At 57.9% G+C, this 24,041-nt stretch overlaps 1 protein-coding gene and 1 long non-coding RNA gene across 16 annotated transcripts in view; one reads left to right on the forward strand and one right to left on the reverse strand.

Annotated features, from left to right (window-relative positions):
- ST3GAL3 (ST3 beta-galactoside alpha-2,3-sialyltransferase 3) overlaps positions 312-24,041 on the reverse strand; it is a 233,545-nt gene continuing 209,815 nt past the window's right edge. For 13 of the 14 annotated variants that reach the window (XM_021093466.1, XM_021093478.1, XM_021093470.1 and 10 more), the window contains 3 exons: positions 7,567-7,713; positions 7,238-7,384; positions 312-1,344 (listed from right to left, as the gene is read on the reverse strand). In XM_021093466.1, coding sequence (XP_020949125.1) covers positions 1,255-1,344; positions 7,238-7,384; positions 7,567-7,713 — 384 coding nt within the window. In that variant the 3' untranslated portion in view covers positions 312-1,254. 14 annotated transcript variants of the gene reach the window in all.
- LOC100736638 lies at positions 1,351-3,006 on the forward strand. Of its 2 annotated transcripts, none has more exons than XR_002345233.1 (2): positions 1,351-2,540; positions 2,607-3,006. It is a non-coding gene; the product is annotated as an uncharacterized LOC100736638 (long non-coding RNA). The 2 variants fall into 2 exon arrangements; XR_002345232.1 differs by having other exon boundaries at positions 2,792-3,006.

Here is a 24,041-nt window from a genome sequence, read left to right on the forward strand (position 1 = left end):
CGAGCTGGGGACACTGTCCTAGGGCTGTGGGCTTCCATCCCCTGCCCTTCGGGTCCTTCAGGAGGCACCAGGGTCAAGTCGGGGTTATGCCCTGATGCCCCAGTCTGCCTCTCTTAAGGCAAAGCGGGTGGAGGACACTCTGGGATGGGAGAGGCTCCCGAAGGCCCCTAGGTGACTACCCAGGTCCTGCAGCTGACACGAGAAGTGACAGAGACCCAGGAGGGCTGGAGAGATGGCCCTTGGGCTTAGCATAGCTACTGAGGCCCCAGGCTTCTGTGTCTTCCAGGCAAGTCAGAGAAAGCAAGAGGAGCCCAGGTTCAGGGAAAAGCTTTATTGCTTCCACGATGGCTGCCCAGGACGACTGCCACAGCCTGGGAGAGGCCCTCGGGCCTCTTGTCCCCGTGGTCCAGGCAAAAGGCAGACCCCAAGGACCTGGCGGTCTCATTGCTGATATCCAGGAGAGCTGCCAGATGGGTCACTCCAGGCCCGGGACACTGTCCTGGGGTCAGCTGCAGCTGCGGAGGTGAGCCGTTCCCATCAGGCTGGGCCAGGCCTCACCCCCTGAACTCTGACGTGCTGGCTGCTCCGGCCCGGGGGCATCTTGTGGGCTTAAAGGATGGCTCCAGGGTTTCCCTCTGGGACAGCTAGGGGCTGCTGAGTGGGAATATCCCATCTGCTCCCCAAGAAAGGCCAAACAGGGTCATGAGCTGGAGGGGGCTGGCCTGAGAGGCTGCCCACCTCCCGGTGCCCCCCCCGAGCAGGGCACAGGCCAGTCACGGCACTCCCGCTCTACGGGGAGCCCAGGGGACCACTGCCCGAGGGGCCCTTCAGTGGGTCCCTTTCTGCACGGCAAGTGGACCAAACTTGACATCTCCAACCTTCTTCAAAAATAAATTATCCCTCCCTCCCCCCACCCCCAATTCACAAAATGAAAATACACCGAACACTGACTGGAGAAAGGGTGCCGGCAGCCGGCCTGCTGCCCGATGTCCGCCTCGCGCATGCTGGGCCTGCCAGGCACGGCCAGTGGCCTCCTGGCCCTCTGGCTTCAAGGACCCAGGCTGAGAGGGAGGCCGAGGGCTGGTCTCTGGGGCTGGCCGCTGAGCAGACACCGCTCTGACGGCCCTGCCAAGGCCTTGCCACCCCGGGGACACTTGGCACTGTCCTTCCCTGGGCCCGAAGGCTCCCACGCCTCTCAGGCAGAGCCCGACCGGGGCCAATGCCGTGGGCAGGTGGCGGTGTGCTGGGTCCGCCTCAGATGCCGCTGGTCAGGTCAGTGATGACGCGTGCTTTGACCAGCTTCTGCAGAAACTCTTTCTCTCGCTGGATGTTGTGCGTCCAGGACTAGAAGGAAGAGGTGGAGCCGCGGTCAGTCGGGCAGCCCGGGGGCGGCTGGGACGGGGCCCCGCTGGAAGGCGCGCTCCCAGGCCCCCTTCTGACCACTGCCCTCCGACGCTCTTTGAATGTGGGAGGTCTGTTCTCCCACATTCTCACCCTCCGCCCCTCCCGGAACCTGGAGGAAGCACCCTCCAACCCCTCTCCCCAGCCCAGGAAAAACGAGGCCTCTCCCTTCATCCATCCAAGCCTCAGGACACGCAGGCTTCCCACCTTGTCCCCACTCCTCCAGCCCCTCCTCGCCCGGCAGCAGGGCCTAGGCACCCTGAGATCAGGCAAAACGTGAGTCACCGAGGTCCGGCCCAGGCCCAGGCCCTGGGGGGTGGGCCCTGCTGGAAAGGGAACCGCGTGGAGCCGCTTAGTCACTCTCCAGCCTGATGCAATCCACTCTCCAGGCCTGGGGGCAGCGGATGAAATCCTGCCTCTCGGATCAGAGGAGCCAGGGGGCCGGCGGCTCATCTTACTGTTACTTGGAAATTGCAGGGAAGACGCTGCCTTCCAGGGCACCCGGGCTCAGGTTCTTTCCTGCCCCCAGGGCCCTTGCCAGGAAGCTGTGAGGTCTGAGTCTCCCGGAGACTGAAACGGGACTGAAGGAATGAAAGAGCCGTGAAAGCCAGTAGCCTCGCCTCGGTCTGACACAGCCCACCGCCCTGGTGGCCCTGGTGCATCTGAAGCCCTGGGAGGTTTCTGGTGAAGAACTTAGTGGCTCTTGTCCGGGCCTTATCTGATCCAGTCACCCTCGTCCAACGTTCCAAATCTCTGCGGACTGACACTTGGGCAGAGCTCCCTGCATCCGTCTTCTCTGAACACTCCCGTCAACTCCCTGCGCTAACCTGGCTGCCCCCCAGACACCCCCCTTCCCTCTCAGCCGCACTCCTGGGTGCCTGGAGGTGGCAGGTCTTCCTCACCCTTTGTGGCTGCGTCCTCACAACTGTCCCTCCGACGCCCGCGAACCCCTGCTCCTTTGGCCCCCCGCGTTCTCCCCAGCTGTCTGCCACGCGCCCCCTCCTTGCTGCAGCCCCGTGGCCATTCGCCCTCCTTCCCGGGAGATTCAAACATCTGGCTCCCTGTCTGTCTCTGAAGGCAGGGCCTGTCCAGCAGAGATGATGCGCCATACGAATGGGTTGGATGCTGTCAGTTTCCAGGTAAGAAGATGCAGGCGGGGAGGAAGGGCGGGGGCGGGAGCCAGGCACACGCGGCTCCTTGCTCAGCCCCCGCCTCCATCACACCCCGGGAAGAAGGAACCCCGCAGACAGGTGGGCTTCAAAAACACCCACTGGGAGCCACGGAGGGCCGGAAGGCCAGCAGAGGACTGGCGATCTGATTAAGGAGCTGCTGTCCAACGTCCAAGCGTAATAATGGCGTAATTTTGAAAATGATCGTCTTTATCTTTCAGAGAAATTTAATGAAAGGTTCATGGCTGGAATATGATGCCTGAGACTTGTTTCCCAATAACCAGCGGGGACCGGGAGGCACAGGAGGAAGGACAGGCTGAACACCGCTGGCCGTGTGGTGATAACGGGGCGGGGACAGTGTCTGGGAGCCGGATGTTACTCTCTATGCTGTGAACATGTTTGACGAAGTTCGTAATAAAAGAGTAACCAAAACGTCTGCCCGGGCGGCTCTCCCTCCCACTGGGGCCACGCCGCCTCTCTGCACCCTTGCCCCGATTCCTCCTTCGCGCACCCAGCACAGGGCCTCACAGAGCGGCCTGTGCCGAGCTGCCTGCACTGCCCACGGGCCAGGGCAGGGTTCTGCCAGCCTCCCCAGGGGCCCCGACTCTGGACACAGATGTCCGTCCCGCTCACAGCCCCACTGCAGGCGGGCTTTCCTTCTCACAGCGCTCTGCCCATCCTCTCTGTGCCCAGGGCTCTGCTCGGACCTCCGCACTGCATCCTGGCATCTCCCCTGCGCCTGCACCAGCAGCTGGGCTTACAGCTCACAAGTCCACATCTCCAGCCCCGAGGTCCCTGCCACGCCAGGCTCCTGCGGGAACCCACTTCTCCTCCGCCTCCTGCCCAGTCCCTCTCCTCCAGGCGTCCCCCGAGAGCGCCCACTGTGCGCCGCACGCACTGTCCAGCTGCTGCAATCTGGCTCCAAAGTCCCCATTCTCCCTCCTTTATATTTATTTTTTTGGCCGCCCTCAGGGCACACAGAAGTTCCCAGGCCAAGGAGCCAATCCGAGCCGCGGCTGTGACCTACACCACAGCTTCGGCAACACCGGATCCTTGACCCACTGTGGCAGGCTGGGGATGGAACCCGTGCCTCCGGAGCGACCCGAGCGGCTGCAGAGACAATACCAGGTCCTTAACCCACCATGCTACAGGGGGAACCCCATCCCCACTCCTTTGAAACCGCTCAGCACAGCCCCCGGGACCTCCTCAGGCACATCCCACGGCCACTTCTCAGCCAGCGTCTCCCTGCTTCCCTGCGGCACTGGACACTCCCTCCTTTGGTCTCCAGGACCCTGCATCTCCTAACCCTCCTCTCCTCTCTCTCCGCCTTCGGGAAGGCCTCTGACGTCCCCCACACCCCCCGGCATTCAGTCCTGGCCCCACTGTCTTCACATCCCACCGGCTCCCCCTGGGCCCAGAGAATGGGCGGAGCGGTGAGTGGAAGTGAAGCAGTGGCGGGGCCAGGGCGCTGCGTGGTTCACTTGACCGCTGAGGACACCCCTAGGTGACAGCAGGGATCCTACACCCAGGCACCAGCATGTCAGGGACTCCTCCAGGATGCTGAGCGGTAAGAGCAACAAGCAGGGGTAAAAACACCAATGTTAAGAATAACGGCGAGCAAGAACGGGCGCTTACTACGGCCAGGGCTTTTCTTTGTCTTTAGGGCTGCACCCGTGGCATGTGGAGGTTCCCCAGCTAGGGGTCCACAGCCACAGCCACAGCCACGCAGGATCCGAGCTATGTCTGTGACCCACACTGTAGCTCTCAGCAACGCTGGATCCTTAACCTACTGAGTGAGGCCAGGAATTGAACCCACATCCTCATGGATACTAGTTGGGTTCATTTCTGCTGAGCCACGACGGAACTCTTTTTTTGTCTTGGAGGTTCCCAGACTAGGGGTCAAATCAGAGCTGCAGCTGCCGGCCACAGCCACAGCCACAGCCACTTGGGATCCAAGCCGCGTTTGCAACCTACACCACAGCTCACAGCAACACCAGATCCTTAACCCGCTTAGTGTGGCTAGGGATTGAACTCACATCCTCATGGATCCTAGTCGGGTTCATTAACCACTGAGCCTCGAAGGGAACTCCCCCCCCCTTTAAAAGTATAAATGATTTACAACGTTGGGTTAGTTTCAGGTGTACAGCACAGCAATTCAGTTACAAATCAATATTCTTTTTTAGATTCTTTTCTTTTATAGGTTACTATAGAATATTGAGTATAGTTCCCTGTGCCATACGGTAGGTCCCTATAGGCTATTTTACATACAGTACTGTGTATGCTAATCTCACACGCCTCATTTATCCCTCCCCACTTAGTAATCGCAAGTTTCTTTTCTATGTCTGTGGGTCTATTTCTGTCTTAGAAATAAGTTCATTTGTATCTCTGGCCTTTTTCACACGTCATCGCATTGAATCTTCCCCAACCCAAGGGTTGGTGCTGGCATGACCCCTTGTATTGATCAGGAAAGGAAGGTACAGAGCCAGGCTTGGAGCCCAGGCCGTTTGGTTTCACAGGCAGCACTCTGCGGCACCCTGTGTGGAAGTGATGCCACAGATGCCGTGAGCCTCAGAGCCCGAAGGTGCTACAGGATGAGGAAGGGGGCAGGGGTAGCCTGACCACTGAAACAAGGCAGGCGGAAGAAAGGGAAGAGCCTTCACTGCAGGGCTTTGGGGAAGGTGGAGGGTGTCCTTCCACTGCCTTCCTGCAGGGAGGCAATCTCCAGGCTTTGCTGGTTTAAAATCCCAACCATTTCTTGCCTGTGTCTTCCCATCATGACTGAGCAGTTCTGGGGCAGAAGCCTCGCCTCTTGGAGGGACTACTGTGACAGCATCCCAACTAGTTTCTGTCCCTGCCCGTACCCTCTGTTTCATGCTGCAGAACAGTGACCTGACGACATGCTCATCTACAGCCTAAAACTGGTCCATGGCTCCGTGCTGCCCTCAGAGCAAGGTCCAAACTCCTTACTGTGGCAGAGAAAGCCCTTCCTGATCTGGCAACTGCCTGTGTCTACAGCCTCTCACCTTCTGCCTAAAACTGCTGCATAAACGTTACAGAAAAGGAGTATGTAAGAGACCCCACATTTCAGTAAACAGAAGCCAGGAGGCAGGGAAAGTGGGCAGAGCAACTTGGGGGGGGGTGGGTGCTCATAAGGGACAAAGCAGCCCGGAGATACATGAAGAGAAGCAGGGATGGAGAGACACGGGCTCATGGTGAAAACGAGGCAGGGCTGGGACCACTGCTGGGGGCGGGGATGAGCCAGTTCAGGGGCTCCTGGGACCCAGGATGAGCTTCCCATCCTGAACCCCATGCCACGCAACAGGTGTAAGGCTGTTTCTGGTTCCCCCCAAGATTCCCAGTCTCCTACATCCTTGAAATAACTCCCAATTACTTGAGGCAGCCTGAGTGGACCAACAAAACAAAACAAAACAGGAAACAAGCCTAAAATATGGATGGGACCCAAAGCCATGGATGGGGATAGACATCTGGAGGACGTGGAGAGTGAGAAGAAAGAGGAGGAGTTCCCATCGTGGCGCAGCGGAATGAACCCGACTAGGAACCGTGAGGTCGCAGGTTTGATCCCTGGCCTCGCTCAGTGGGTCAAGGATCTGGTGTTGCCGTGAGCGGTGGTGTAGGCCCCAGACGCTGCTCGGATCCCACGTTGCTATGGCTGTGGCGCAGGCTGGCAGCTGTAGCTCTGATCAGACCCCTATAGCCTGGGAACCTCCAAATGCTGTGGGTGCAGCCCTGAAAAAAGAAGCAAAAAACCCCCCAAGCAAACAAACAAAAAAAACCCCGGAGAGAGAAGATTGTCTAGGATGGAGCTCAAGCTAATGCTGACTCTTCAGGGGGGACTGAAATCCAGGACCCTGAAGAAGAGCGTGAGAGCCTGGCCAGCGGAACAGGACAAGCACACTGGAAACGACGGCCTCCCTCTAGGCGGGAGAGCGTTTCAAAGAGGAAGGGCCGGTCAACCCTGAAAGTGTTTCCGAGAGATGAGGAAAGGGAGCGGCTCAAAACACGAGCCCAAGATGCCCGGGCCCAGGCTGGGAGCGGCGGAAGGCAGGTGGTAGACGCAAAGGGTGTCGTGCGAGGCGTTTGGATTTTCCACGTGGGCTCCTGCAGTGACGCGAGAGCTGCCTGGAGGGCTGACCGCCTGCACAGCTCCTCATGCTTCTCGAACCTGAAGGTCCCTGGATGTGTGGGACCAACTGGGAAGCAGCTCTGGGTGATGAGAGAGCTTCAGTGTTTGGCCATGGGGAAGGGAGGAGGCGGTACGGAGCGTCCCAGGACCGACAGGTACTGTCTCGGGGTTGTCCTAGCGGGTGAGGAAGTCCTCCCGGGGAAGAGAACTGCAGTAGAGACGACGGCTCTGAACTCCTGCCAAGATGGCATGTGCCAGCTGGGGAGCAGCGGGGGCCGGCTAGGACCAGGAGAGGGCCAGGGAGAAGGGGGGACAGGGGCGCACAGGATGCTGGGTGGCCCCAGCTCAGTGAGGGTGGGGCAGGGCCCCTCGGAGGTCTGGGCAGCCAGACCCCCTGCTGGCTCGCCCTTTACCATCCATTCAGCACGGGCGGCGGCGGCACAGCCAGAGCTGTCCTTCGTGCTGGCACCGCCCTCCCCCTCGCCCAGCGCGGGGACTGCCCCCTCCCCGCCCAGCCCCGCACCTCTTTGATGGCTGCCATGCGCACGGTCTCGTAGTAGTGCAGGGGTGCATTGGGTGTGCTCATGTCGTAGCCGAAGCCGGCGACGGCCACCTCATCGCAGCCGTGCAGTGCCATGGTCACGGCCACACTGCCGAGGGTCGGGATGTTCTGGAGGGAGGGGCGGGGGAGGGGTGCAGAGCGAGGCTGAGACCCTTCGAGAAGCTCCCCAGGGCTGAGCTCTGCGTCTGAGGTCTGAGCCCTCTGTCCCCCCACTGCCGCCCCGTCCTTCCTTCCCAAGGCACCTCTGGTCCCCGTCCCTTCCTCCCTCTCCCAGGGTCCAGACGTCTCACCCCTCGGCCCATGAGGCCATTGTTGAAAGGCAGTCCGATGAGGGTGAAGGCGGCTTCCTGGATGAAATAGGGATTGAGGATGCGAATCTCTGGGGGTTCCTTGGGCACGCGAGTGGCCACCGATTTCCAGAAGCCGTCCGATGCACTCTGCAGACACAGCACACAGCACAAGTGAGAGTGAGCGAGCGCACAGCGTGTGATGCGTGGCGGACCCACAGTGCGCAGGCAAATGGGTATCAAGGTACGGCGGGGGGAGGAGGTGTGTACGGGGAGCCCGGGGCATGGGGGACAGACACAGATGGGGGAAGAGGACCGGGTATATGGCCGGGTCACGGGTGTGTGGCAGAGACGAGGTGTGTGGTGGGGATCCGTGAGCACACAGTGGGGCCACAGTGCAGATGGAGGAGACACGGTGAGCTGCTGCAGAGGGGGCCCAGCAGGTGGGACTGGGACTGCTCTGGGTGCACTGCTCTGGGCCTGGGGGTGGTTCTTGAGCCATCAGGAAGCCCCAGTGGCCCACCGGTGCCCCTCCCCTTCACCGCTACTGGGGGGCCCGGGAGGAGCCCGCCCTCTCTCTCCTATCTGCTCTGCTGGGCTCGCCTCCTTTCCCTTCTGCTGAATTTCCTCGCTCTCTCAGTCAACTGTTCTAAAGTGAACCTGAAAAATAAAGACAGAACGTGAGCCACCATGGCCCAGCCAGACAACACGCCAATCCCAGTTGTGCCACCGACGGAGCTGGGTGCCTTTGGGCAAGTGACATGCTCCGTAGGCTTCAGTTGCTTTAACTGCAAAACGGGATGATTCTTTCTTTGCTCAGAGATCTCAGGACCAGACGGGAAAGGCGGCAGCTCTGAAGCCTGATACCCCAGTGTCCACTCCAAGGCCAGGTTCCTCTCTCCCCTCTTCTCGTTCCCAGCCCTGCCTTTCTGTTCAGCGCACAAGCCCTTGCGGGTCTGGTCCCTCGAGTACAGCAGCTCAGCCACCTCGGGTGGGCGGCCTCAACCCCTCGCCCTTTGCCCTTCTATCGTCCTGGCCTTGGCTCCACCCAGCCATCCGCCTTTCCCACCCTCACAGCTGGGCTTAAGTACCGCTGGGGAAAGTCACAGGCCAGCCTTGCGACCGGAGGAATGTCCCATAACCTATGAAAGGGATTCTCTGTTGTTGGACATCTCGTCCTCCAGTGTCCCCCAACCTCTGTTCCCCACCGTCTTCCAAACCAAAGCCTGGGGACCGACGTTGCACCCCTCTTCATCTCCCCAGCCCATTCTGTCCTGCTGGTGGTCGGGTTCTTTTGATGCTATTTTCTGTAGAATCCACAGATCCATCCTTTCCTCCCTAACTTACCGCCACCACCTAAAGTCCAGGTCTCATCATCTTTCAAATGGGTATCACAATGCCCAGTCATTTACAATGTCTGTCTTGTTGACTGCTTACCCCCCAACCCCATCAGAACCCAGCCGAGTGACCAGAACATAAATGATACATGATAATTGCTCAATGCCTCATTTACTCAACACACACATAATGAGTGCCCAGAATGGGCCACCTCTGCCTCCCAAACCACTTTCCGCTCTGCCAGGATGATCTATGTACAGACTGGATCACACCACCACTGCCCTCAGGCGTTCTGCCTGCTGCTCCACTTTCCATTCAGCACATCTGAAGTCCCCTGCGGCTCGAGCCTTCCCTCAGCCCTGAACCTATGGACCCCTAGCCTGAGAACTTCCATATGCTGCACCTACGGCCCTAAAGCGAGGCCAGGGATCGAACCATCATTCTCATGGATACTAGTCAGACTCGCTTCTGCTGAGCCACAATGGGAACTCCCTACTCATTTCTTTCTTCTTCTTCTTTTTTTTTTCTTTTTAGAGCTGCACCTGTGGCATATGGAGGTTCCCAGGCTAGGGGTCAAATCGGAGCTGTAGCCGCGTCTGTAACCTACACCACAGCTCACAGCAATGCTGGATCCTTAACTCACTGAGCAAGGCCGGGAATCAAATCTGCGTCCTCATGGATGTTCGTCAGATTTGTTAACCACCGAGCCACAATGGGAACTCCCTTACTCATTTCTTAAGACTCAGCATCTGCTCCTTCCTCCCGAAAGGCTTCATCCCAAGGTAGAAATGACCTCTAAGCTTTGGGAGGTGATAAAACAGGGAGTTAAGGGAGTTCCCATCATGGCGCAGTGGAAACGATTCCGACTAGGAACCATGAGGTTGCGGGTTCGCTCCCTGGCCTCGCTCAGTGGGTTAATTAAGGATCTGGCATTGCCGTGAGCTGTGGTGTAGGTCACAGACACGGCTCAGATCCTGCGCTGCTGTGGCTGTGGTGTGGGCCGGCAGCTGTAGCTCCCTCTGGACCCCTAGCCTGGGAACCTCCATATGCTTCGGGTGTGGCCCTAAAAGAAAAGTCAAAAAAGAAACAAAAAAACAAACAAAAAAAGGGAGTTAAGGTCTGCCCTGGTTTGAAAGTCTCCCTGCCTGCTCCGCCCCATTCATTCACATTGAAGGCATGATTCGAGGCGACAGTACTGGGAGGTGGCCTCTGGGAGGCAATTAGGTCCCAAGGGTGCAGCCCTCGAGAATGGGCGCTCACAGAGAGGGCCCTGGCCCCGTCCGCCAAGCGAGGACGTAGAGATCTATGAACCAGGAACCGTCTGTGACCTGGAAGCCCTCCCCAAGCATCAGGTCTGCCAGCACTGTGGTCCCAGACTTCCAGCCTCCAGAACGGTGAGAAACAAATGTCTGTTGTTGAGGAGCCACCCAGTCTGCGGCGTTTTGTTATAGCAACTAGAGCTGACTAAGACAGAAGACCCAAACGCAGCTCTGGCCACTCCACTCCGTGGAGACCTCGGGCACGAAACGTAACCATTTCCTTATGGATAAACCAGGGATTCTAAGGGTATTTGTCTCGTGCTGTGAGAACTCAATGAGATAATGCAGGCTGAGTGCCCAGCTCCCAGTCGTTGGCCAGCTGTTATCATCCCGAGCATTAGCCCCGGGGCAGCGGCTCACGTCTGATTCAGCTCTGTGGTCCAGCGCAGCACTGCCCGCGAGTGGGAAAGGGGACACGACGTCCATCTGGGCTCCGCCACCGCCCTCAGCACCTCTTCAGGCGCGTCTTCCACCGCCTTCGAAGGACTGTCTGCTCCCACCACCCCTTCCTGTGTCTCCCCACCTCTGTCAACTCCTCTCTCTTGGGCAAATTCTATCTGTGCAAACTTCTTGGGGTCTCAGCCCCAGTAAGACGAGGAACCCAGACAGGCTTCCCTGTGTTTCCCTCTGTGTCCAGGAGAAGTGTGTGTGTGTGTGTGTGTGTGTGTGTGTGTGTGTGTGTGTGTGTGTGTGTGTGTGTGTGTGTGTGTAGGGGGTAAAATTCAGGAGAGAGAGAGGACCCAGTAGGAAAGGGAAGGGTGGAGGGTGGAGAAATGGCCAAGATGCCTGCAGAAGGGGGAGAAGCCCCTCCGGGAGGGCCAGATGTGCATTGAAAGGGCTGGGACATGCCAGCCTGTGCCAAGCAAAGCACAGGCCCTGTCCCCTCTCCGGAGCCCGTCAGGCCCCAACAGCCTGGCCCCTGCCCATGCACCTAGAGGGAGTGCAGGTGCTGCTTGGAATGGCACAGCTGGGGCTATGGAGGCGCCAGGCTGGTTTTCACAGACATTCTATCTCCTCAACTTTCACCCACTTCACAAGACGCAGCAACGTGCTCAGGGTCAGGCAAGCAGCTGTGCCAAGATGCAAACGTGGGTGTCGTGACCCCAGGATGGGTGTTCTCCCCGCTACACTCTTTATTGTCATCACTGCTGTTCCTACCTCAGGAAGTCTGGGGGCCTGGGGTCAGGGACAAACAGGGGCCTCCCGTCCACCCGCCAGGAGCTCTGAGGTGAGTTAGGGGTCACTTGCTCCGGTTGGTGCCCTAATTCCCATGTCACAGAGGGGACTAAAGCCCAGAGAGGTGCGGGGACTGGCCGGAGGCACACCCGGCTGCGGGGAATCTGAGAGGGATTCAACTTCAGGGCCTGGGCCTTTGTGTGACACGAGGGTCCCTCTCTGAAATACCTCACGCGTCGAGGGTCCCACCTGCAACCGCCGTGAAGCGGTAGGGAATTCGCTTACGATCTCAAGCCCCCTTTGAGAATCTGACAAAAGCTCCGGGCTGGAGGGGGCAGCATCTGCCTCTTTCCCCGCCTGAGCTCCTTCCTGGGAGAGGGAAACGACTTGGATTTGGGGACACGTGTGTCGGCTTAACCGGTAGGAGATGAAAAGTCACAGGCAGCCGCACTGTTCTCTCTGGCTCCCCGCTCCCCTGCCGCAGCCACACCCTGGTCCCTGAGCCACAGCCCTGGTCCCCGCTCTGCTCACCTGTGCCGAGAGAACTGATGCTTCCCCTGCCCCAGCAGAGTAAGGCTGGCATCCTGTGCTTGGGTCTCAAGCCTCAGAGAGCCTGCATTAGGGTGGTGGCCACTGGCGCTGCTATTTTATTTTTCCCACCTGTCACTGTCCCGGGGCAGAGCCTCCGCAGGGAGTCCAGGAGGAACAATAAGGACAAGATCTGGCCGGGGCATGGCCGTGTCCCCAGGTGCACGGTCACGCGGACCGACACAACCACAGTCTCTTCAAAGGAAAGCCACGGCTCCTCGTCCAAGAAAAATCACACACATAACATCCCCCTGCACTGCCCAGGGCACGGGGCCCTGAAGGCGAGGGGCTGTGGGAACCTGAGGCTGAGAATCTCCGTGGGGGCAGAGAAGGGGGTGAGCCCTGAGTAGAACCCCCGTGAACACGGACCCCGACGGGGTGGGTGGACGCAGAGCAGCGCGGAGGAGACGGGACACCCGTGGGAAGGGTGACAAGGAGAAGCAGGGAGGGTGTGATGCCCAGGAGGACCCACGGCCATGCCCGGACTCATCATCGCTGTGCCCCAGGGCATGTGATCTTGTCCAGCTCCCTCCCCCATGCGTAACGGGGGCGTCAAGACTACGTCCCGGACAGTTGTGACAGCGAATGAGGAGCCGTGCGTCCGACAGCAGCTGGACACACATGACAAAATTTCCATAGACCTTGTCTATTAAGACTACGCGTGAGCGGCGCAGAAGCCCAGGGAGTGAAGCCGAGGGTGTGGCTGGCGACGTCGGAGGCCGCAGAGGGGCCAGAAGGCAGACCTTCACACCTTCCATTGGGAGCCAGCTTTGCCCTCCGGTTCCCCGCAGGAGAGCAGTGGGCGCTGGAGGCCTTCCTGCTACTGCAGGGCACTGCCCAGCCTGCTGCCAGCACACAGCCCCGAAGGCCTATCCAAACATGGCCCGAGGCCTCTCGCATCTCATGTTCACGGCCCACAGGACACAGCATAGAGGCCTAGGAAGCCAGCCAGTGACGCTGGCCCTGGGATGGTCAGACCTCTCAAGGCCCCTCGTGAGCCGCAGGCCTGGTGGAACCCCTCCCCCAGCAACGTCCCTGCCTCAGTCAAGTCTGGACCCAGCTCATCTGTGTGGACCTGCCAGCTTCCTGCTGATGCAACTCGTTCTGCTCTTATCCGAAGGCGGAAGAGTACGGGGAAGAAAACACCTCCCCACCGGGCTCCGGGGCCTTTCCCGGCGCCCCTTCCCCTCGCCCAGCCCCACCCCACCTCTGCTAGGAGGGAAGCAGGCTGCGGCCAGAGGTAAGCAAGTGGCGAGAATGACCATGGGCTGGCTTTCTGCAGCCGGGAGTAGGGCAGGTGGTTCACTCCGGACCCCTGCTGCTACTGCCTGAGGACAGGTCCCCCGCTGTCACTGGGGTGACTCCAGGAGACACTGCCTGCATTGTGCCTCCCTTCAATTCTGCCCGCTCCTGGCCCTGACACGCAGAGGCTTTCCACTGCCCGCTGCCATAGCTTGGCAGGATAATTAAGGGCACGGGTCTGTTCGGTGTTTGTTCATTTGTTTGTTTTTCTTACTCAAAAGGAGTTTATAAGCCAGTGGGAAAGACAGGGCTGTGTACACATATCTCCATACAGGTATAAGTACGATGTGCGAAAGAGCCCAAAAGAGGTTTAGAACATCTGCTATACTTGTTTAAAATACATACGCCGAAGACATGGCCCTGAAATGTTCAGATGCACAAAGCGGGAGGCGGAGCAAGGTGACATATGCTAAGAAAACTCAGTAAACGGAGGACGAGCTGGAAACGAGGGCTCTTTACAGATGCAACATTTCAGAACTGATGATTAACCTGGGTCAACCAACCAACAAGAGCCTGAGCGTCTGTCATCTATAAGCCTTTCACATTTGTGCAGATACAGTCTCTAAGATTTCAGGCAACAGCCCTCAGAACACTGACGCCCATCACTCAAAAGGACACCGTGAAGAACATCTGGTCTACCTCCCAAAGACACCACAGCCCCCAGAGGCCGGATTCCTGTGCAACAGCTTCCCCCGACGGAGCCCCTCCTCCCCAGCGCTCAGCCCTGCACCCTCAGTCGCCCTTGACCTTCTCCTCCCCAGGAACCAACACCAGCGAGTCGCTGGCTTCTGCGCAGATCCAGCCCACAACTGCCTCCTTCCCGACGGCGTGCTCACACACCTGCTCGCGGACTGGGCTGCCCCAGTAATTCTGCGGGTCTGTTTCCGAACCCCAACGACTAACGCTGGATCCCTAGGAAAGTTCTTTACCCTTTCTAAGTCCCATTATCCTCTACAAAATATAGGAAATAAGATCAGTTCCTTCTTCATGGTGTTTCTGTGCTGTGACAATTAAGAGGCACACACGATACGTTTGGCACACAGTCAGCTCATTAGCTCCTGCTGTTATCCGTCCACAGGACGAAGCCCAAGCTCCTTGCTGTGACTTTGGCTTACAGACCCTTTTGCCGTCTGTCCCTTGTCTGCCCAGCCTCACGTCTACCACATCTGTGAGGGCTCAGCCCTGAAATCTGTGGGGCCAGGGACAAAACTGCAAATGGATGACCACATACTTCGAGTCTGAATTTGAGAGTCTAAATATGGGACAGTTGCTAATCAAGGTATCAAGCTGCTAAATAAAACATATTCTATCTTCCCTTGAAAAATGACCTGGAAGAGGCCAAATCTGAATTGTTAATTCTGATCCCAGGATATCTGTGCTGGACCACGGAGTAGTGAGAGCTACCCCAGGCTGCCTTGCCGTCCCCTTCCCACCCTGGTCCCATCTCACACCACGAGAAGTATTGCACACATGTGTGCAGGCCGCCCAGGCTGCACACCCAAGTTCGGCTCCACAGCCTCTGCAAACAGCCCTCCTTGGGCTCAGAAGTATGCACAGGGAGGTGGGTCCTACCCGAGAGAGGACAGAGGTGGACCGGGCACGGCTAGGTCTCCAGTACCCGGTGATGGGCTGGCAGGGAGGGTGGGCCTGCGGTGGACCTTTCCCTCGGAGCCCGAGGAGAGGCTCAGCACAGCAGTGACCTCCTCAGAAGGGCCTGCCACCTGCTGCCAGCAAGCCGCGTCCGGCCTCGTCCGTGCCCTGTCCCGCTTGCCAGGAGCTGCACCGAGAATCTTCCGCCAGCCGCGTGGTACCGAGAAGGAAAAGGAAGCTCAGAGACAGGCGCTGAGGCAGAGGAAGAGACTGGCTTCCGTTCCTGATGCTGAATCCTGTGCTGCTTCACCGACCTCCGCCACCCACGGGGAGCAAGAGCGACAGCGGCTGTGCGGGCTGGTCCCGGAGCCCGCGGCCCCTGCAGTCACAGGGCTGCTCCTTTATACTCCGCCTGGGAGCTGAACCCCGCTTCTCCTGATAAAGCCCTTGGGTTGCATTTGGGTTTGGCCATGACAAAGAACACTACAGCGAAAATCTCTGCAGGTGGAGTTTTCCTGCCTTTGGCTGACGGTGGCTCCTGGTGCCGCGTGTCACTTCCTTTCCAGAGAGCTTGTCCCCATCTACACCCGACTGGACGCCCTTGAGAGCGCCTGTCCCGGCTCTCTTGCCAGAACCATGCATTATAATTTGAACACAGTCGCGAAAGACGTGATAGGTGATAAGTAGCATCCTGTTGCCTTCACGTGACTTTTCTGCCGGGAAGGTTAGACACAGCTCTCGTGTTTACTAGTTATATTTCCTTCTCTGTGATCTGTTCAGGCTCCTGCCCATTTTCTGCTGGGGTCCTAATGGGTTTCTTGTCAACTTGCATGGGTTTCTTTGTCTTATTTCCGAAATACACTTTAAAAAAACATTAATTTTTCTTTTTTTTTTTAAATCTTTTTAGGGCCACCCCTGCGGCGTATAGAAGTTCCCAGGCTAGCTGTTGAATCAGAGATGCAGCTGCCAGTCTACACCACAGCCACAGCAACACAGGATCCAAGCCGTGTCTGTGACCTACATCACAGCTCATGGCAATGCCAAATCCTTAACCCACTGAGCGAGGCCAGGGATCAAACCTGTGACCTCATAGATACTAGTCAGGTTTGTTACTGCTGGGCCATGATTGGAAGTCCTCTAAATATACTTTTCAAAGTTCCGTGCTATCTAGTCTTTTGGGGTGGTTGTTGTTTAAATTAAATTAAATTTTCATATGTTATCAAATCGGATTTCTCCTGGCACTCTCACCCCTCGAAAGTTCGCTTCCCTCCAGAGATGTGCTTTCCATCTTACTTCCTTCAAAACCCCCTTTGGTTGTATTTTTACATCTTACTTTTTAGTCCATTCGGGATTTGTTTTGATGCGTGCTATGAGGAGAGGGTCAAAAGCCTTTTTGGAAGCTATATTTGGAAAAAGCAATGAACAAAAAGAGGAGTCGGCTTGGGGCCGGCGGCGGTGTGATGCCGCCAGACAAGTGAACGCGGCAGGGGCCAGGGACTGTTTGGTTCTCATTTCTTTATCAAGGAGAACGATCTTGGAACCGCAGCAAGAGGATCAAACGTGGCTAAGAGGAGAGCGAGGCCCAGGAGAGGCGAGAGAAGAGCAAAGGGACTCGAGGGGAGGGTCCGAGTCTAAAGGAATGATCTGGGTGGGGGGCGGCCTACTTGCGAGGAAAGAGCCCCGACTGAGAGTCAGAAGACCTGGGTTGGAATCCTGACTCTGCCGCAAGTCCGTGCCGTCCTCTGGGCCTCGTGTCCACATTCATTTGTGGGTTCATGCCAGCTCTGTTCCAAACACTGCAGGAGGCGATGGGCTTACAGAGATAAACAGGAGAGTTTCTGGCCTCCAGGGGCTTTTATAAGAGCAGACAGCTAAGAAAACCGTTAAGTACAACAGAGTGATGAGTGTTGCTGTTGGGGCTCAAAAGAGGTGCATCTAATACATCCAGGAAAGAGAGAGACAAGACCTGGAGCTCTGACACCAGGCACACCCTCTAGCCCAGATCATGCAGCGCTGGGCGGTGGAGTCGGAGTTTTATCCTGCAGGCAGCGGTTCTCACACTTGAGCCTGTAACCAAATTACCTGGAAGGCTCATTAAAACAGACTGCTGGTGGAGTTCCCGTCGAGGCGCAGTGGATAACGAATCCGACTAGAACCATGAGGTTGCAGGTTCGATCCCTGGCCTCGCTCAGTGGGTCAAGGATCCAGCATTGCTGTGGCTGTGGTGTAGGCTGGTGGCTACAGCTCCGATCAGACCCCTAGCCTGGAAACCTCCATATGCCGTGGGTGTGGTCCTAGAAAAAACAAAAAGACAAAAAAAAAAAAAAAAAAAAAAAAAAACCAAAAAACCCAAACCCAAAAAAACCCAAAAAACAAAACAAAAAAAAAACCCAAACCAAAACAGACTGCCGGGCCCGCTCCCAGAGTTTCTCACTCCGTGTCTACAGTGGGGCCCTAAAATGCATTTCTGAGACCTTTTCCAGGCGGTGCCACCTTTGCCAGGCGATGCCACCTTTTCCAGGCGATGCCACTGAAGCGAGAAGGCCTTCTGAGAACTGCTGCGTGTGAGCAACAGGGACCCATTAAGGGGGAGTGAACCAACCAGATGGGCACTTCCGGATGATTCTCTTGGGTACAGATGTCGAGAATGGATGGGAGGGAGGCCTGACTGGATGCAAGGAGATAGGAAGCTGCTGAAATAATCCAAGGAAGACATTTTTCAAAGGGAGAACCACAGGCTGGAGACTGAATGACAGATACAGAAGGCAGAGGAGGTAGAGGAATCGAGCAGCCTGCCCGAGACCTTGGCCATGAGTTTGTGCGAATCAAAGACTACCCCGAGAATGTACCAGTGTGCCCAGTACACAGCAAATGCTCACTGAAGTTCACCTTGAAGGGAGGGGGGTTGAGCCCACTGGATCTAGCATCAGAAGGTCGCTGCCGCCGCAGAGGGCTAGGTTTGGAGGGCAGACTGGAGAGTTGAGACACAGAAGGGAGAACCTTGGAGATGTATCATGGCCAGGGGATGGCTCGTCCCAGAAACGTGGACAAGAAGGGAGAGCACCAGCCAAAGAGGGGGATTTCAGTTTTGAGGTGCGAGAGACCTGGGTAAATGCACGGATGTGGGAGGAGGAGGTGAGGTAAGAGATGGGAGGAAAAAGACAGCTTCTGATAAAGGTGGCAGGAGGTGGCATCCAGAGCGAGGAGAAAAGTGACCGTGAACAGGAGAGGCGCAGAAGGGCTGGTGGAGGATGGATGGAGGAATGGATGGCGTGCAGGTGGGCTTTCAGGTTGTGGGGGGAAGTTGAGCGTTCTTGACTAGGGGTGACCCCGGTTTTCCCTGCAGAGCTGGATATGAGAGCTCTGGGGACGGAAGGTTCTGAGAACCGTGACCAGGGACAGGACAGGGGAGTGGCACGCGCCACCAAGGTGCCATTAAGGTAACACCACCAGGCGTTGCCATCTCTCCATGTGGGACCCCTGGTACTGGACCGGCTGGATACAGAGGAAGTGAGGGAGAGAAGGGGTTGCCAAGTGAGAGACAGTATTGGAAACAGAGGGCTCCAGTGACTTTGGTGACTGCTTGGGATTTGCTGAATGAATGAATTCACGAGTGAACGGGAGGTGTTACAGTGTGAGGGTTAAGGCGAGACACCTTTGGTCCCAAACGCTGCTCTTCCACTCACTGCCGCTCACAGCGCTGGCCTCCCAGCGGTGTCGAGATGGCTGCCTGAGACGGTGCACGTCAATCGTGCAGCCCAGGGCCTGGCATGGGGACAAACTCGGGGAAAGGGAGCCCTTCTCTTTCCCACAGACCACAGCAGGTGGGGCTGATGGACAGCGACTTCTAAGCGGGAGGCTGATGTGGTCAGATTCATTTCCCAGGGAGATCCCTTGGGCCGTCAGAGCTGGGTCTGAATTCAGCTCTGTCACTGACCCGGTTGTGTGAACCTGAGCAAGTGACTCATCTTCTTTGAGCCTCTGTTTCCGAAACCCCAAGATGGGGGTCAGAACAGTATCTATCGAATAGGGTCATGATGAGACCTGAAGGAAGGAGTCCCAAGAAAGCTAGCGAACACCTGAAATTCACATAATAAATGATAGCTGTGATGAGGACGGAGGAAGCGGGACGAGGAGGAGGAGGAGGAGGAGGAGAAGCAGTGCTCACGATGAGTGGGGGGCAAGTAACCAAGAGGCTGCGGATGACAGGGAGGAAGAGGAGCACAGGCGGTGACGGCGTGAGCTCCAATCCCCGAGCATCTTTTTCGGGGGTGGAGGAGCAGTGGGCAGGATGCGGGGATGGGGACTGTGCAGGGAGTCTCCCTGGTCCTCGCAGGGGATAAGGGATGGGTAAGAAAGAGCTGTGTCCACTGGAAATGGCAGCAAGGGACACGGTACCTGAGGGAGCTTGTCTCAGACTTGGAAACGAGACCGTGGCGTGAGGACCATGGAGCTGGCTCAGCAGAGGCCTCACCAAGCAGTAGGAGACCACAGTGTGTGCCAGCCTCACCATGCTTTTTAGGTGCCTGCACCACCCCAGAAGCAAGGTGGTATCCACACTGAGCTTCTTCTGGACAGAGCCCGACCCAAGGCGCCACAGCCCTCTCAGGCCTGGAACAGAGTGCAGGTTTAGGTGCAGAGGGACCTTCCACCCCCGTCTCAGGCCTGGTCCCATAAGGCCTCAGATGCAGGGAGCTGCTGGCCATTTGCCCTGTGGATTCCCAGACTGTGAGCCCACAGGCGAATGCTTCACTCCCTGCTGCGCCTGGGCTTAATTCCTAACAGCAGCAGCCACCAGCAGTGGTAATAAAATGCTAACTAGTATTAATAATGGCCATAGACAGACCTTACTAAGGGTCAAGTACTATGCCAGGTGCTTCGATGTTTCACCTTGTTTAATTTAAATTTTTATTTATGTTTTATTTCTTGTCTTTTTAGGGCTGCACCTGCGGCACATGAAGGTTCCTAGGCTAGGGGTGGAATCAGAGCCGCAGCTGCCGAAGCCACAGCAACGTGAGATCCGAGCTACATCTGTGACCTACACCACAGCTCACAGCAATGCTGGATCCTTAACCCACTGAGCGAGGCCACGGATCGAACCCGCGTCCTCGTGGATACTAGTCGGGGTCGTTACCCACTGAGCCACGACGGGAACTCCGTGGTGTTTAATTTTTAAACCAACACTGAAAGACGGGTAGTACAACTCGGGTTTTAGAGACGAGACCAAGTCTAAGGGGCCTCGGTGATTTACCTAGGGCAACCCAGCTGACAAGTGACAGAGTCTAAACTAAAAACCAAGACCGCATGACTCCAAGGCCCGAGATGCTTTCTTCGCTTCATCCACAATGTCTCTCAACGCTGGGGGCCTCTTCCCCATGTGCATGGATGCAGGGCCCTGGCCAGCCTCTTAGACTCCCCCCTCCTTCCCCCAGGACTGAACTACAGCTGGAAGGTCAGGCTTGGGTCAAGGCTGTCCAGGGGCCAACCCCCTAGCCCTCTCCCCTCCCTCTGCTGGGCTGGAAACACACCCACACCAGCGCAGCCCAGGCCTCCGGCTTTGGTGACAAGAAGACCAGTCAGAGGCTGCTCAGTAGTGAGGCCAGCTTTCCAGTTTCACAAGTCAGGATGAAAAGCGGGAGGCGGCAGCCAAGGAGATTGGGAAGGCAGCTCCCCGGGGCCTCTGAAGTGCTGGGTCACCAGCATCCTGGGGCGAGGTGGGGGAGGCTGGCAGAGGGTGGGGACACAGCATGCGACTCCGCCTCTCATGCGTCCTATCCTCTCCAGACCCAGGGCTCCTTCCTCGGGACAAGGGATAGAGCGGGACCACGCATAGGGCATCTCCAGCCTTCATCAGGTGCCTGGAGGAGGATGCTCAGGGCATGGCACTGCATTAGGACTCCAGTTTGGGGACCGTCTCTCCCATTCGACTAAGTGACTGTGGATCAGAATTAGTGTTTAATTCATCTTTCTGTTTCCAGGAAGCCGCATAGGGCCAGCACAGAGAACACCCACTGATGCCTGGCAGAGGAGTGTGTGTGTGGAGGGGTGGCACCAGATGTACCTCTGAGAAGAATGTCACATGAGCTGGAGGCTCCCCCTCTCTCCAAGCACCTACACTCCTCTGCGTCTCCCCATCGCCGGTCCCCCTCCCTCCTGACCTCAGCTCCCCAACTTAACATCCACGGGTGCTCTTCTGAGCTGCCCCGCGCACACGAGGCCTGCTGGGAACTGCTCCACCTGCTTGATGGCTTGGTTTCCTGGGACATGAGAGATTGAGGGCCTCGAGAGGTAACTTGTTGGAGTTGCCTGTGCTATTGCCTAGTGAACCAGGAAGTCAAATAGCCACACATGGTGAAGAGGAGAGCAGCCTCATGGCTGACTCTAGCAAGGCTGTTCTGGGGTGGTCAGCCTCCCTTTCCTCTCTCTCTCTCCTTCTCTTACCCTCTCAGGACTCCCGGGTACCCGGAAGTTACACATGCGGTGAGCAACTGCTCACATGGCAAGAGGCGGGCCGCCACCACAACTGAGGCCAAATACCTGTTCCAGTCCTGCCCAGCCAGGCCTTGGCTCCCGCACAGAGCTGCCGCCTGCCAGAATTCTGCAGGTGAGGCTCAGACAGGTGCCGAGCACTCTCCAGGAGCCTGGGGTGGCAGGGTTAGAAACATCCCTGCTGGAGCAGGGCAAGCCTGCAGCTGGGCGCCAGACAGGAGGGCACGGGAGAAGCAGCCTCTCCCGCACTTCCCTGGGTCTCAGATGCCAGAGAGGTGCAGTCCTGTGTGGGAGAGGTCCTGAAGGCACCAGCCCTGGGACAGGGGTGGAGAGGGCACCGGAGGTACTAGGGCACTAGAGGGAACAGAAGGGCCTGGGCGGGCCCACTCTGCGTGCCGGGAGTGGTGAGGCCATGGGCACCACTGGCTCTCCTCTGGCAACTCACTCTAAAGGCCCCAAATAATTTGGGGGGGGCAGGGATCTTTTTAGGGCTGCACCTGGGGCATATGGAAGTTCCCAGGCTAGTGGTTGAATCGGAGCTGCAGCTGCCGGCCGATGCCACAGCCACAGCAATGCGGGATCCGAGCCTCATCTGCGACCTACACCGTGGCTCACGGCAACACCAGATCCTTAGCCCACTGCGCAAGGCCAGGGATCGAATCCTAGTCCTCATGGATTCTAGTCGGGTTCACTACCGCTGAGCCACAACGGGAACTCCTAGGCCCAAATCACCTTTACCCCTGGAGCCGGGATGGAAGTCAGAAGACCCCTTCCAACCCCCTCCCCTTCCCACCCACACCCTGAACCCCAGGAAGGGGACCTCACCAAGGACCACAGGGCTGGTCCCAGATCCCAGGCCTGGCCGGGGCAGGCCACAGACTTGGGCACGGTGAGTGTGTGCCCGAGCCCAGCCCACACCTCCTCATCCCAACCGCCCAGTCGATTCCTCGGGCAGGCCTGCCCCCAAGGCCAAGGCCAGGCAGTGAGCTCCTGGGTCCTGCTGGGAAGAGTGAGGCCCTGCTGCCCGCTCCCCGAGTATCCTGAGTCTTGGGACCCTACCTGGCTTTTCTTCGTTCGTTCTTTACTCCCTCGGATAAATTCTAAGAGTCCTGAATCATCTGACCTTGGCATCCTTGGAAGGAACACGTGGCAACACCCACCTGGCGGACCCTGACCCACCCTTTGGCCTCCTGGTTTGGGCGGCCCGTCCCATCCCCATCTGCCCCGCGGGAAGCGGGAAATGGTGTCTCAGCCAACTGCAGACCGTTCCTGGTGGCGGCTGGGCACTGGGGGGTAGGAAGAGCAAATGAGCTCTGGGCCCTGACCTCTGGGAGCGCCTTTGACAGGTGTCCACGGGCAGAGCAAAGGATATGCCACGAGGAGGTGGGCACGTGGGCAGATGGGCAGAAGGCTGGGCGAGGAAGCAGCCCCCAGGCTCTCTGGGGTTCACCAGCACAGACCCAATTTCCTCCCATTTCTCCCTTAAACGTGCCTACCTGTGACCCCAATTCTATTGCCTTCAAGAAGGGTGCTGAGGACAGTAGTGTCTCAGGAAACAGAGGGGGGCCCCCTCAGCCCCCGTGGTGCCTGCTGCGCGTGGGCAGCGGGCCTGCTTGCAGTCGGGCACGGGCTGAAGCCAAAGTCTCCTCCCCTCTGGGGAGCCCGGCTGCCACATCCGGCCTGGCTCTGAGCTGGGCTCCCCTGTCCCACTGTCCCGCGTACCTGAATTTCTGGACCTGACTTCTGTCTTCTCTCTCGCCTGCTACCTACTTGACACTGCCTGCCCCTGGCCTTGCTTGGGAAAAGGCTGTGGAGTTAAACCAAATTGCACTGAGACTTCCATAGGCAGGAGAAGCTATGCCAGCCCCCCCGGCTCTCTCTAAGCCTCCAGGAAGAACTGGCTTCTTACTGTAGGCGGAGGGCTGTCTGTCATCGGTCCCCTCTGGCAAGAGGCTTGGGAGCTGGAAGATGAATGGCCTGAACTCTGCAGAGCCCCTCCTCTGGGGGGCTGGTGACAGCTGATTGAGGGGAGGCGGGGAAATGAGCCTGGACACGTTGGCCCAGAGCTGAGAGACAGAGGACTCAGAGGAGACTCGGAGAGGCCCGCTGGGAAGCGGTCGGATCCCACCTGACCATGGGCGCTGGCCCTTGTCTGCCTAGCATGGTGAAGATGGAATCGGACTGTTCCCAGAGCGGAACCAGCCTCCCTGGGAGGTTGGGGGCCCAACCGCAAGTCAGCGGTAAGAGCACAATGCGGAGGGAGGCAGGACGTATGGGTTTGGGACCGGGCACCCTCAGGTCAAGGGGCCTGCTGTCCCTGTGGAATGGCCCCAGGGTCCAAACAAGGCTGGGAACGACTGGGGACCCACACGACCAGAGGCAGAGAGACCTCGCAGAGGGTAAGTGGGCTTTCGGGGCAAATGCAACGTGAGGGTGGGAGGTTGTGAAGCTCAGTGGTAACGCTGGCCTAGCCAGGGGAGAGCTTCCCCTACCCAGGAGCTAAGGGACGGTCCCACAGGGGCTGCTGAGGGACTGAGGAAGGACCTGCAGCCTGCGGAACTGAAGGCAGGTAGCAGACACATCAGCTCCCGGCGTCTGGGCCGGTGACCTTCCCGTCTCCCGCTTTCTGGGAATTCTCAATGCTTCCTTTTGTGTGTTTTAATTCTTTTGGCCGCG

This window comes from Sus scrofa, chromosome 6 (assembly GCF_000003025.6).
Source record: "Sus scrofa isolate TJ Tabasco breed Duroc chromosome 6, Sscrofa11.1, whole genome shotgun sequence".
Classification (NCBI taxonomy): domain Eukaryota; kingdom Metazoa; phylum Chordata; class Mammalia; order Artiodactyla; family Suidae; genus Sus; species Sus scrofa.